Below are 14659 nucleotides of genomic sequence, written 5' to 3'. Positions count from 1 at the left end.
ACCAAACCATGCAGCTCATATAACGAAATTCCACCAAAAACAGATTACATTTTTATGCTGATGCTTAGTTAATCTCTTTCTAGTTGATCTCCATAGCAGTTTCTCCTTCTTTTAGTAGATAATGTATGGCTTGAAACCCGTTGATACGAGCTGTCTCGAACTCGTTGAGTTTGTCAGATTCTCAAGCAGTTTGTACTGAACTTCTGGCATGATGTTTTTCCTGCTGTACAGCGCTTATTTGGCTTCAGCTTCATATTTACCACCATCAAAAGAGGATCCAAAGCTATATCAACTCCTCTCTTTGTTCTTATCTCTTCAATGAATCTGAATTTTTTATTGATGCAAATGTGATAGGTCTGGTCCGTTGTAGTATTATGCGGTGAAACCCATATGAACTGTGTATGTATTGGTGGGGAAACGTGGTGCCACCGACAGCAGTTTTGTTGTCCAAAATACAACACCACCTCTGCCGAAGTTAACCTTTTATGTCCAGTTTGGGTTCATTGAGTTTCATTGATTCAGAGAACAACCAAGTTGTATTGTCTCATTTCCACAGCTATTTGGTTGGTCCTCACGGTTACGCACATTGTGTAAACATCCCATTTACCTATTGTATCGTTGTTCTAATTGTCGGAACGAGCAACAGCCTGGTGACGTCCGAAGAACCTCGACTTTTAATACGAGGCGTCATGACGGTTCCAAATGAAGGACCTTCAATTCACAAGGCAGAGTTTAAATGGATTAATTCGTTTATTTCTGTTACCGTTTTTTAGCAAGTTTGTATTCTATAGGATGAGGTTTCTGACTCTATTCCCAAACTTCTTTTATCTGGGCTTTGGTCTAACAGCAATCCTAGGGGCGAGCTCCATGGAGTTAAATCTGTGTCATAGATCATAACTTTTTACTATCTACTTGAATATTTATTTTCATAGCTGCTTTCAGCAAATATGAGATATCTAGTTAAAACAAAATTTTCATAAACTTCAGAATAATTAGTAATTCTAAGTTCCTTATTGACCCGTATATTTTCTGAAGGCTAAACTATCCTATAATGAAGTAGGTTATTTCCTATAATACGGAGATTTTACGATAAATACATAACTGATCTAAATAATTGAAGTTGGAGAAAATAGATCAGTTGGTTTATTAGTTTGATAAAGCTTCATTTGTATTGAAACCTAAGGATTCTAGATTAGGCTGTATTACCAGGGATTGATGGAAACAGATTACTGAAAATGCTCTTCTATGCTTAATCTCTTTCATATTCATCTCAACCTGTGATTTAAATGATTGTCACCTGTTTATCAAAAGTATATGAAATGAAAAAAAGGAAACAGAGGGCTTCCTGTTGAGTATGCCATTTTTCCGTGTTATGGATAGCCTAAGGATACATGTTATGTGTATCTGTAATTCCTTTTCGTAATCGTAAAATTCCTTTAAATAATTGATATCAGAAGGGGTTTTGTGGATGTTATAGTAATTTTAATAGTTGAGATCATAAGTCAATTGAAGCCAGACGACCATGGAAAACGTGGAAGCACTGGACACACGAGACTGATAGGTCCTCGATTTGAATCTCGAGAGACGAGATCGTGGATGCGCACTTCTGAGGTGTCCCACAATAGGACGAAACGGTCGCCCAATGCTTCCAGGTTTTCATGGTGACCTAGCTTCAATTGACTCATGACCTTAACTTTTAAAATTTAAATAATTTCTTAATCTCATATTTTTACATTTAGGTTGATGAAATTTTATATTTCAATGCTGTTCTTGCACCGAAAGAGTCACGTGCAAAATGGCGTGCAACTCATGTTTGGAAAGAATGTGATCGTGAAAATGTTGAAAAATTTGGAGCATTATCTCATATGAAAAAATTAAATTCATTAACCAATAAACATAACAAAACACTCTTATATAATATGCAAAACTTTTATGAATCCGATATAAATAAACGAAATGGACATAACAAATCGAGATCACGTGAAGTTGCTATCGGTACCATGGATCATGAAGGAAATGTTGGTACTATGGAAACTACAATTTCTACTGCTGCTGATGACGATACTGAGGTTGAAGAAGAAATTGAAGATTTTATCGTCGAAACGTGTACAAATAATAAAGAAAGAGAGTTGGTCAGATCAAATCTAAATCATCTGGTGGATAACGATTCTGACTTAGAATATGCTTTAGCTGGTGATGAGGAGATTGAGGACGAAGGGGATGAACCATTTGTTTCACCGATAGCACATGAAGAAGGTTTACATTTACCAATTGATATAAAATTTATACCAGGTGAAGCCGAAGAAGAAATGCAATGTGTGCTTAATTTTCAGTCAAAACACAATCATAATAAAACTGGCATCCAGCCATTATCAAACTCCAAATCATCATGCCTTGAATTATACGATTCAAGTCACTCAACAGAATTATGTAACCAAACACAATCGGAACCATGTTATATAAAAAGCAGTGGTAATCATACCATAACTATGATTAATAATAATGACGATAATTATATTTATAATGACAAGAATAATGATCACAATCGACATCATAGCCTTGTGACTTCATCGACTGAATCTTCAACGAAACCAATGAAAAATACCCTAAATCATTTATCAAAAGAGGATAGTGGAACATCAAGTTCGCTATCTGAAATGAGTGGTGTATCTATAGCTGTTCAAACTGTCTCAACAGGTGATATAATGACAACTCAGTTATATCACGATAATAAAGTATAAACATTGAAACCATTGAAACAACTGTCAGTCACTAGTATACATATACATTATTAAACAAATCTATCGTTAATCGTCAGGATATGTTTACATTGTCAAAATTCTGAAACCAAAATTAACGAATGAATTTCCCTTTTATGATTACGACTCTGTCCTCATCTATTCACATTTCTCATTCAAGTAAAACGATGCATTTTCACTGTTTCCAATATTCTATCGTATTTTAAAGGTATTTTATTTGTTCCATTGTTGAGTATATACAATATTAAAAACACATTTATTATAGGCTCTCCTTTATATTCACTTAAATGATTTGATCTGTTTGTGTCATATCCTCCTTGTTTTTTTTAATGTAAGGTTAAATTTCCCTATTTTTCCCATTTTGGAAACTTGTCTACATCCTGTTCATATGATGGAAATCAGATTAGACTAAGAGGTCTGGTTGGAAGTCTTTAGTATTATTTATATATAAATAATTACATACTACTAATGGTACTACCTGTTAGTTTATTCATTAAATATCCCTTTCTACTTAAAGCGTTTAGGTGATGATAATGAATGCTAATTGGTTCATTGATAAGGCGGCCTGCTTGAGCATCTGGGCTACCTGTCCCTACCATCTAAATATTTCAACAAGTTATCTATTTTTGTTTGTTTTAATATATCATTATGTTTATTAATCGCATAACCTATTCTGCTGCGTTTCTGAAAATTGTACAACCTTTCATTGTCAAAGTTACGAAAAGCTCAAAAAGAGAGAATGTGGTTGCTGGCAATATACAACGGAAAAAATGTACATTATTCAGATGTTCATTTACTGGACTGCTAACATCTAACTGGCGATCACTCGATATTTATCGCCAGGACCGACCAGGAAGAAAGAAAGGGAAACCTGTTGAAATACTTTGCGCTGAGAATTCTATATTGTACCCATAATATAATATTGAGTAAAGCTAATAATAATAATAATCACCTTTTATCATGTTTTCTTTAAATTTTTGATTGTTCCTATTTCTCACTTATTATTATTTTTAGTTTTGAACAAGTTCAAGCTAAGTAGATCATTGTTCAACGGTGACATATGAGATTGATAAGTGTGATTTTCTTTTCCAAACTCTTTAAAATATCATATTTATGTACCCGTAATCCAATCTTATTGTGTTCTTTTGTCGAAAGAGAATATTATGTTCAGTGTAATTTACAATGATTATTTCTCACAAGGTTATTATCAATGTAAGAGAGATCAAACTGCTGGAAATGCAATTATTTATTATATATCTATGTACTGTGTGTGTTTGTGTTTGTTTTACTGGGAACATAAATTTACTCAGTTCTCATATTTATTTAAGGTTTCCTTCATTCATCATACCTTAAATCGTTAAAACCCTGACTTACAAACGGACTTAAACTAGCTTTGTATGATTTATTTCGATTGATTAGTTCATTCGAAAATATCTACATGCTAGTGACAATGTTTGTCATCTAATCATATTTCACGACGTGCCGAGATAAATTGTTAATCACTTCTAAGGTACAAGAATACGAAATAGAGAAGCCTTCAAGTTATTGATTTACACTATAGCAGTTCGTAATCCCACCTTCAGTCAGATTTTGCATGGTATAAACCTTGTCCAACGTCACTGTTTCTACAATTCGTGCCTTTCAACTAAAATTTGCAAGAAATTCACTTCAATACTACTAACCGGTAGAATACGTTTATTATCAGGGGAAAACGTAATATACATTTCCAGGTGTATGAAAGATTTATTCAGATTCTCTTGAAGTCATGTTTGAGACATAAAATTGTTACCTGTTACTGTTTATCAAGTGGAATATAAAAATAAAGGGAAACCATACAACGTGTTTATACGTAAGGTCATATTATTTTTGAAGTGAATAAAATAAAAGAATGACACTCAGTTTTGCAATTCAAAGATATGAAAGTTCATTGGTCATACTAGACAACAAAACAAATATTATTCTTGCAACTGGCTAGGACTGGGAAGTTCAAACCATTGAATTACAGTTAAATAATTTGATTTTCGTATGGTTACCATGATACCAAGGGGGAACAGATCTAACCATATGTGTGATCGTAGGTAAGACTTTGGAGGGATTTTAAACTTCAAAACAGCTGTGTAATACTCGCTGAATCTCAGTGATCATTCACATGTGTGGTTCTGTTTGAGTTTAGAATCATATCTGAATATTGTAATGAAAACTGCTTAAGCTTGACTACAACGGCCTTCCTAATATGGTCAAGTGCCAATGCTCGAAGGAACAGACTAAGATATGGTTTGGTAACTACTATCTACAAGTCTTTCTAACTCCAATATCATGAAATTATGGACTCATGTAAAACATTAGTCATAGTTACAGGTGAACCCACACAAAGAAGCCATATTACGACACATCATGTTATTTTTAAATTTTTATTCTAATGTTATCGACATGTCACTATTACACCTGAAGACTTGAATAAGGTAATTTAACGAACCATTAGAAAATCTACCTACCTAAACCCAGAGGGCTAATTGCAAATAGTCATGCTACGTCTACCTCTTAATTTCCAGTGGTTCGAGAGTTCTGCTTTCCACTGTCGTAATCGATCTTCATATTATCTTCTGCAATAGGTTAGCATCCTCTCCTCAACTACCACTTATCTGTAATCTTTCGATTTGTTTCGACTACTATGGCATAATTTCTATAACCAGAGAATTTGGAGCGAACAGCCAAAGTGGAAAATGAGGATTACAATAACAGAATGGTAAAATTCATCATCAGCAGATTAGGCTGTTACAGAGTTTATAAAAATGTATCGGTTAGGAATTGCGGAGCACTTGTGACTGTATTGCTCTAGTTCTGCTGCACGAACTTATGGACATCAAACTAGCAAATCCTAATTTGACCAAGCAATAATCAGTAATATAAGTATGTCGACCTTCTTGGTGGCTACCATAATGTATGTCTCTAGAAGCATCAATAGCAGGATCTCCTAATTACTCTAATCCATTTTCGGAAATAACTCTGTATTCGAAAAGTGTGATTTTCTGGAATGGCTCTCGAGAAGAGTAACTAAAAAGGTACTTAAACTAGAATATATCGTAGAGGCAGTAAAATTGCAAATTGTTCAGTACATTACGATTTTATGAGGAGCACGACTATGATGTAAGATCCATTTTCAAGGTTTTGTGTATGAAACTCCCTAGACGTATATACTTGTGATTTATCCCTCTTGATTCCGTCAGATGTACATCTTTTTAACTCAGTTTGCGATGGTAATAATTTTGTTTTATTGTAGTTTTTGTTTTCCTTACACCTTCACTGAGTTTCCATGTTTCTTCGTGAACTGCATTTATGTTGTTTTATTTGTTGCCAAGTCCTGACGGCATCCATATTGATTTGTTCCCCCTTTTATTTGTGTCGCTTACATTGACTGAAATTGTGCATTTCTAATTGCATATTGAAGCATTCTTCCGGAAATGGAAACATTGTGTTATAACGCGACCATATATTATCTTTCGAACGAATATGTACGTGATCTATTCAGAAAGGATAAAATAACATTTATTTGTTACACTTGGTAATTCTCTTACGTTTTTTATCAACTTGTCTATTTGATGTAATTTAGATTTGACAACTGATTGGACGATTATCAGCTGACTAAATGAATAGTAATATTTGTTTAGATAATAATGTGCATTTACATTTATAATGAAATCTAGAACCATCATTTATCCAGCTATCTTGTTTTGGTTTCAACTGTGCAATAACGCATATCGATATTACCTAGACAGTTATTCTTCATTCCAAACTCCAGTTTATAATCTACACATGATATATTGTATTATTCATAATTAGATTCATATTACTAAAATATTAATACGTTATAGTACCATCGATTACTTTTATCTTCCCACTATCAAGAGTGAGTGAAAGTTCAGGATCTTGTAAGTCTTGTAAAAGTACTTTGCATCTTCCAAGTGCAAAGTACATGCCACACATGAGGACATTGTTCGCCAACTTATTGAGTGTGGATTATACAACTTGGGCATTACTGTGACTGGAGCAGTACGAAGTCTGATAATGATACATGGCATGTTGTGCGCTGACACCCAACTGACTATATGAGAGAGAACACGAGAGTGAGCGAGAAGGCATATCGGGCTATCAAACGATTGCACAAATACTCATGTATATACAACTCTGCACTTTAAGAAGATTAATCCTCCAGGTCACTCCTGATTGTCATCGATCGACCTTCTCACTATATCAAGTATAATCAAACAGCAAGATAATATCATCCACATTCTCAGGTTCGAAAATTTTTTCTTCGAACAACAGATCTATACCACCATCACCTACATTCATCTGAGCTGTTTCCTGGATGCCATCGACGGCAAAGTTGGAGAGGAATGGTGAAATTGTGCAATTTATCTAGCCTCACTGCTCGAATAAAACGATGGGAAGAGCTGGGTGTATGTCATACGTCTGCCTCGAGTGTATACAGAGCTTTCATAATGTACATAAACTTCTGAAACACATCCTTCTTTAATAGATAATCCCAAAAGACATTCCTGTCCGACGAGTCAAATTTGGCCCTGATGTCGAGAAATACAACAGTTGTTGGCTTGAAATAAGTATGGTCATGTTATAGAATTTGGTAGGGTGTTAAGATATGATCAACACACCCTTGAACAAAAAAAACCAAGCTTACTCCTCCTGAGCCAATCTTTCTGGGGTTTCGAACAATCTATGAATTGTGGCAGAAGCCAATAGTTTGAACCCAGTCTAAAGTATACTTATCCTCCAGTTTGTTGCCGCACGATTGATGTGAACTCTTTTTAAAGATAGGGACAACTATCGACTCATCCCAGGATGTCAGAACACTCTTTACTTGCCAAACATTTGTAAACAACTCAGTCAGCTCACTAACCAGGTCGCCATCATCTTTCAAAGTCGGAAGGGATTCCAGCCGTTACCAGTTGCATTTGTTGCTATCAACTCGTAAGCACACTCTAACCACCAAGCTTCAGGATTCGTACACAAGCTTTGTACTGGTTCATTACGTTCATCGCGTCAAACGCGTGTTTACCAAAGGTAGGATGACTTGCTTCAACAAATTATAAGAAGCCTAATGTAACCCTATTCATTTAAGATGGACATTTTGTGAAGCTACAAGCTACTTTACTTGCATGTTTTCTGTGGCGCTATTGATGTTAAACTTCCCTACACAGCATTTCCCTTGACAGTACTGTCATTTATTTGTCTCTTCTCCGTGTCTTGTACTTTAACCTTTATTCAGGTTTCTCGTTAACCACAATTTATGTTCTTCAGTTTTCTCTGTCGTGGCTTTTGTTTTGTGGTCCTGGTTAAAGATATATTTTTTATCCCTGTTGGGTGTTGCTGGACCACTGAAAAAGGTCATGTTTGACTAAACTCAAGGTCACGGCGTGGTTCAATGTATGACTGTTGACTTTCAACTGTCTGCCAGAACCCTTGGAGATAAACATCGGATCACCCCTTTTCGAGAATATTTTTATAGATTTTCAGGTATCAAACCCTTGTTTATTAAATATTCCTTTTGTTGTATAGCATGTTAGGTTTTGTTAGGGAAACCCTTGACTGTATAGCACATTCTGTACCGTCTGAGGTATTTTGTAATTTTGGTATAATTCATTCTCTTTATTAAATTAGGACCGTTTAAAATGAATACGGAGTTTATGTTTTGGTATAACTTAATACTAATAACTGAAAAACGTTTTATACGCTATACAGAAGAACATAGTCTGGTCTGATTGAATAAACGTTATAAGATTGAAACAAACTAGGGCATGGCGAATCGTGATAAGTACTACGTATGAAACAGTATTATTGAATACAACCAGGCCAGTGTTAGTTGAAAGTGATGGGAAAAACAACAGTGAGTACTTGAAATGCAGAGAGACTATGTTGATCATTAGGGCTGACAATAAAAAAACAGATAGCAGGATATGTTACATAAAATTGGTTAAGAATTATAATCCGTGATGCAGTGGAGCAATGTTTCAAGGTCCAGTCACATAGCAGTCGGTGACCAAGAATAGAAGTTCGCAGCAGTTTTTGAATTGATTTTTGTTTCTAAGGTTTGACATCTTCTGCCTGAGCATTAGAAAGAGTGTTGGAGTTTTGCGTAAATCTTCTCATTTTCATTCTGCAGTTAACATGCTGTCAGGCGTTTAGTTTAGATTTCACCATTTATTTGATAACGAGTTTTGTTGCACACTTTTCCCATATATCTTTATCCTTATTTAAAATTTTAGCCACTTTATGAGCATGAATGCGCTATTTTTTCTGTTTTTATCATCTGCAATCACTAAACTACAATATTTAAGAATATGGCGTTTTTGACCATTAACTCTTTTCTCAGGTAGTTCTGTAGGTTCAATTATGGCCTTATGGTTTATATATTCGTTTCCGTAAGTAAACCGGTGGGTTTAATATTACCACTATCAAAGACAACACCACGAAAAGCGTCGTTAGAGAAATTTAATTGTTTTTGGTTGTGAAGGGATGTACTGGAATTTATAATGATGATAAAGTGTGATTATTAGAATCACTCAAATTAATATCATCCGGATTTCAAGGTTTATTAGTACTGTGATGTGTGCTACTTATATTGACTAAAGTAGTGTAAAACGCTAGTCAGGAATAGAATATCTTGCAGAAGCAGGTCAAGAAGTTCAAGAAGGAAAGGACGGGGACAAAAAGTAATTGGTATGGAAATAAAAGAACAATGAGGTACGAGACGATTGAATAAATTTTTCAATTTCAGTATTTACTGTATGACTCTCAGATTTTACTAAGAATTTTTGTAGTTTTGTGTTCATGTATATTCAATTGTCACCACTTGTGTTCTCGTTCACTACGTGACTGGGTCGACAGATGTATTCAGCGTGTTGTATTTATCCAAAAACTAAGCATTTAACGTGACGGAATTCATGAATCGCGTGTATGACGCTTAGCACCCGATAAACAATTACCTAACTTGTGATCGCCTTTATTCGCTCGTTTATAACTTTTCAATGGATTGTTTATCATGTTTTCAGGAGAACGGGGATTATCGTTAGTTAACTTTCTGTGTATATGACATTGAATACAAGCCGAAATGAGACACCTAAGAAATGTGGTGAAATCACTTATATTTAAACAATAATACATTCATTCCTGGCATCTCTGATCGGGTGTCTCGCTATTTGGATGGACACTTTTTCCAGACTTATTATGTTAATTCCCGTGATCAACCAATCATGCAGCTGCACATTAAGTCGATCACTAAAATCACACTTAGGGGCTTTTTTACGCCATTCGAGGATAAACTCATTAGCCTTCTGTCCTTTCTAGTGGATAATTTCATGAAATTTCGCTCTTTCACAGTAATCGAAGCTTGCACACTGTACATGATTTAGTAGTAATTTTTTGAGTTTCAGAAGGAACCGAAATAGGCTTATATGGATATGTCATATTTTTGAGTAAGCAGTAGACATCCTTTCCGATTTATGTATATATTTATGTAAGCTACAAGTTTATCATCAACATTTCTCCTGGTAATACTTTAAACTTCAAACTTTTCCATGTACTCCTTGGAGGCTTAAGCATGTGAATGCACACCCAATTGCCCAATCGAAGGCTACTGTGGAGATAGGCCTGATAAGCTTATTTTGTAAATAGTTTTTAATGTTATTTGTATTTATTTTGTCAATTTTTCACTGTATGTACATTTGTCATTAAATGACTGTACGTGTTGTTTAAGTGAATGACCTTGAACACACTTTCCGTTGTGTTACTTACGTGGCGTGACATACTGTGGATTGCTAATAAATACATTGCTATACACACATACCTTGTTCTATTTTCGTTTGTGATTGAGTTAACTGAAATCTAAATCAAATATTACTTACATTTATAGACAGTGAATGGAAATATATCATACCTTACATTGAATTACGCTACTGGAGAGTTCGTCAATTTGATTGGAATTACCAAGCATTTATAATTGTGGATTTTCAGTACTAGACCAAAGCTGAACACGCATCGATTTGGTGAACTTAAGTAAAGTCCCAATTTTCTATTGTATTTGCAGCAATTAACTTATATATATTAACATTACTATTGATCTTTAATAACTTTGTTGGTATGTTTCGCGTTTATATATCGTCTGGTCCACTACACTCCATTGCGATTCTAATATGGTAATTAGAATTATCCGAATCGATATCACTCGAGTAGTCCAACAGACAAACGGAGCTAGAAAAGTACAGCTGAATGCGTTATATTTAAAATTCGTAATAGACGCTCAATCAAGTACGAAGTCAGTACAAATAACACACTTCATCAATCGAATGTTAAAGGATTACGGGCTGATTCGATATTGGTACATTTATTTTTGCTACTATAATAATAGACCTAATCTTGAAATTGTAGATTTGTTATGATGTGACTACCTAATCTATCAGATCATACGTGGAAGTCATGTCATCGTCTACATTGACTTGACCAATCGTGACCGTCAGCAATGTAATAATTATTACTTCTGGGGAACACATTTAAGCTTAGAAGAGAGTAATATATTTCATACAATAAGAGTGGACTTTTGAGTTGAGTTCCTATATCGGTTATAATAATCGCTGGTATGCCGTAATAAGATATCCGATTTTCGACTAGGTCTTTGGCTACAGACTCGGCTGAGGTGTCGTTTATCGGTACCGCTACAAGCTGGATCTATCGATGAATATACAAATATAGTTGTATCCAGTCGAAACCGGCAGTGGTGCCACAATATCGATGTGTGTATGTTCGAATCTGGTGTTTGGGTGAGAGAAAGATCCCACTGTGGAGCTAGTATGACAACATGCATTGACTTTTTGACACTTCATGAATACCTGTGTCCAATTACACACATCATGATTCATGTTTGTCCATACGAAGCGTTCTCTGATCAGCTTCACCGTGTCATTCATTCCCGGATGGCGCATTCTTTTAAATACCTTTTATCGAATTGGTTTTGGGATGAATGGTAGCGGTTGGCCTGTCGACATATCACACAACCCTTTTGTGCTACCGAGTTGTACATCTTTGAATACTAATTATGTCGTTTCATCGGATCTTAACTTGCATAATTCAATGTCCGTCTTTTGCAATTTTGACATATCGTGACAGTCGATTTCACTCGGAATAAGCGCTTTTATCGTTGTTCTTGATAACGCGTCTGCTACTTCATTTTTGCAGCCTTTAATATATCGTATATTGGAGAATAATTATCTTGCTTTGCGCTTAGTGCTTTTGTGCGCGATTTTTGATCCGTGTGCACAGTAAAGTTTCTACCTTCTACCACATATTGAAAATGCTTTATTACCAAGCAAATTGCTAGCAATTCTCTTTCGAAAGTGTTACATGTCGTTTGTGTAGGATTCAATTTTCCGAGAAAAATGAAAGCAGCTCCGACGTGCCATTTACTAAGTGTTGTAAAAACGGCTCCTACCACCGCATTCAATCCATCGGTTATGATAACTAATGGTGTTTCGCTCTTCGTTTAGCGCCTTCTTTTTGTTCTCGAATGTTTGTATCGTCCCTCCTGATAGATGGAATATCCGGGTACGTCATTGTGATGCGTCCGTCAACGGTTGCAGCACTGCTGCGCAATCCGGAGTAAATCGTCTAGAGAAATTTATTAGCCCGAGAAACCGTTGGGTAACGGATAATTTCGGATGCCATCGACTTTTACTGGGATCGATGTAATACCCGAGAAGTTACTATGTGACCTAGGAACCGTAAGGATCCCTTCCGAACACACTTCTGGACGTTTATAGAGATGCCATGTTCTTATGGTCTCATGAATGGTTGTCTTAGTTGCTGGCTACCAGTAACTCATTGATGTACGCATATACTTCTGAAAAACCTCTGATAACCTGGTGATAAATCGTTGAAAGGTTCGCCCTGCATTAATCAATTCGAGAGACATGCGCAAAAATTCATATAGCCCGACAGGAATGTGATAATATGCTTTAACTAGGCCAATCTTCGAAGACAGCGTCGTCTTCCATATTGTCGGTAAAATCGTGAATGTGCGGTATAGGATATCTTACGGACGTTGTTTGTCCGTTGCTTGCTCAATATTCTCTAAACGGCACAACTTCTACGCTCTTCTTTGGAGCCATATGTAACAAGGATGCTCACGGCCTGCTCGAAAACCTTAGAATGTCTGACCCCATCAACTTGTCGAATCCTTGCCTCGCTATTTTTAGTTTTCGCGGGTCCAACCTTCTTGGTCTTGCGTTCGTTGATGGCCCGTTTGTTATAATATAGTGCTGAATGAAGTGCTTGAAATCCACCTTATTGTACGTTATTCTCGCAAGTTTGCGAAATTCCGCTAACAAAGAAATACGTGGCTCACCACGGTTTTTATCAATAACTGGAGCCATGGAAGCAGATTCCGTAAGTATTCCTCTTATCGGAGGGGATTGGTTACCGTTTCTAAGTTGGTGATGTCGTGAGTCTACTAACAGTTCGAAGTTTCCCAGGAAATCACTACCTATTGCGGGCACTGACACATCTGTCATGACGAAGTCCAAGCGGTACGAAGTGCCTCGTCCGAAATTCAGGGACAACTTCGCTTACAGTATGTCTTAATATCCGATTTGTCCGCCACTTTTAGCACTAGTGGCATATTAACGTTTCTTCTCTCATCGCTTACAGGAGGTACACGGCTGATTTCCGTCCCAGTATCAACTGAAAATTGCGCGCCCATCGTTCGTTATTGTATGTAAAACATGTGACTATGAGCAGGAATGGTACTCGCTGATGCTATTACCAAGGACAGTCTTGGAGATCGTTTCTCTGTTGTGTTAAATCTACAGGGTTGTATACACTTTCTAGCTCTACAACCGTACATATGATGATGTCAAGGTATTGAGGGGGCTGGTGGTTTTCTGGAAGATGATCGGTTTCCGTCGCTCGAGCTATCTTGCGACCATGTTTGTGGTCTTTGTTCTGTATAAATTCTGTGAGCCTGCGGCAAAAAAACATTTACCTCTTTCCGTAGGGAACTGATTCTACCATCTACCGTCGCACTGTGTAATTGAGAGCTTATCTGCTTGGTTCTTTCGTATATTCTATCGGCTATTCTGGCTATATTGTCTATGTCGGCGTCAGTATCTCCGACGTCTAGGAACTGTTGTACATTTGGCGAGAGTCACCAAAGCCCCAGTTGGTAAAACAGGCTATTGTCTATTTTTCTATCACCTGGCATATTTTTGATATATCTTTTTTGCTGTAACAGAATTCCGGTTTAGCTATCCGTCACTTCTGAAAGATGTGTGCTTATGCAACCGAATTTATTTGTTTATAAGTTAATGCGATTAGTCAGAAGATAATTGCCGAGTTTAATAAACCACAGCTGTGGGTCACTGGCTTTAGAAAGGGGAACATGAAGACTATGAGCCTTCATGGACGCCGTTCGCGGTAAAGTTGACACAGTATTTTTGGAAGACATGTTTATAAAAAGACATAAATAGTAGTAAATAGTAAATGTCACAAAGAGAAATGAACCGATTAAAACAATGATAATAACAAATGATACAATTTATGACATAAAACGAACTTACTAAATTGCGCCAGTATATCAGTTGCTTGTGAAATATCGTTATTTATTATGAGTGTTATGGTTACGCTCAGTAACGTTTAAGAGATTGAAGCGTCTGGTCGTCTTTCCTTACTATATAGGACCATGAAGTACGGTATAGTAAAAAAAGAAAAAGTACGATGAAAATTTTGGCTCCTCGTAAACTTCATCGTTCTTTTCCAGCCGTCCTGAGAAAGGAAGAAGAAAAGGTAAGTGCATGTCGAAATACACTCGTACGCGCGTAAAAACACAATGCCGGCGA

At 36.2% G+C, this 14659-nt stretch overlaps 1 protein-coding gene across 2 annotated transcripts in view; it reads left to right on the top strand.

The window, feature by feature from the left end:
- MS3_00008112 (uncharacterized protein) overlaps positions 1-5056 on the top strand; it is a 44794-nt gene extending 39738 nt beyond the window's left edge. The window contains exon 3 of one of the 2 annotated variants that reach the window (XM_051216461.1): positions 1740-5056. In XM_051216461.1, the coding sequence (XP_051067051.1) occupies positions 1740-2741 (1002 nt within the window). In that variant the 3' untranslated portion in view covers positions 2742-5056. The remainder of the gene's footprint in view (positions 1-1739) is intronic. The other variant, XM_051216462.1, reaches the window with a different exon arrangement.
- The last annotated feature ends 9603 nt before the right edge of the window (positions 5057-14659 follow it).

Source organism: Schistosoma haematobium, chromosome 4 (assembly GCF_000699445.3).
Source record: "Schistosoma haematobium chromosome 4, whole genome shotgun sequence".
Taxonomy (NCBI): domain Eukaryota; kingdom Metazoa; phylum Platyhelminthes; class Trematoda; order Strigeidida; family Schistosomatidae; genus Schistosoma; species Schistosoma haematobium.
Note: the sequence above shows the minus strand (reverse complement) of the source record. Positions and strands in the feature narration are given on the sequence as shown.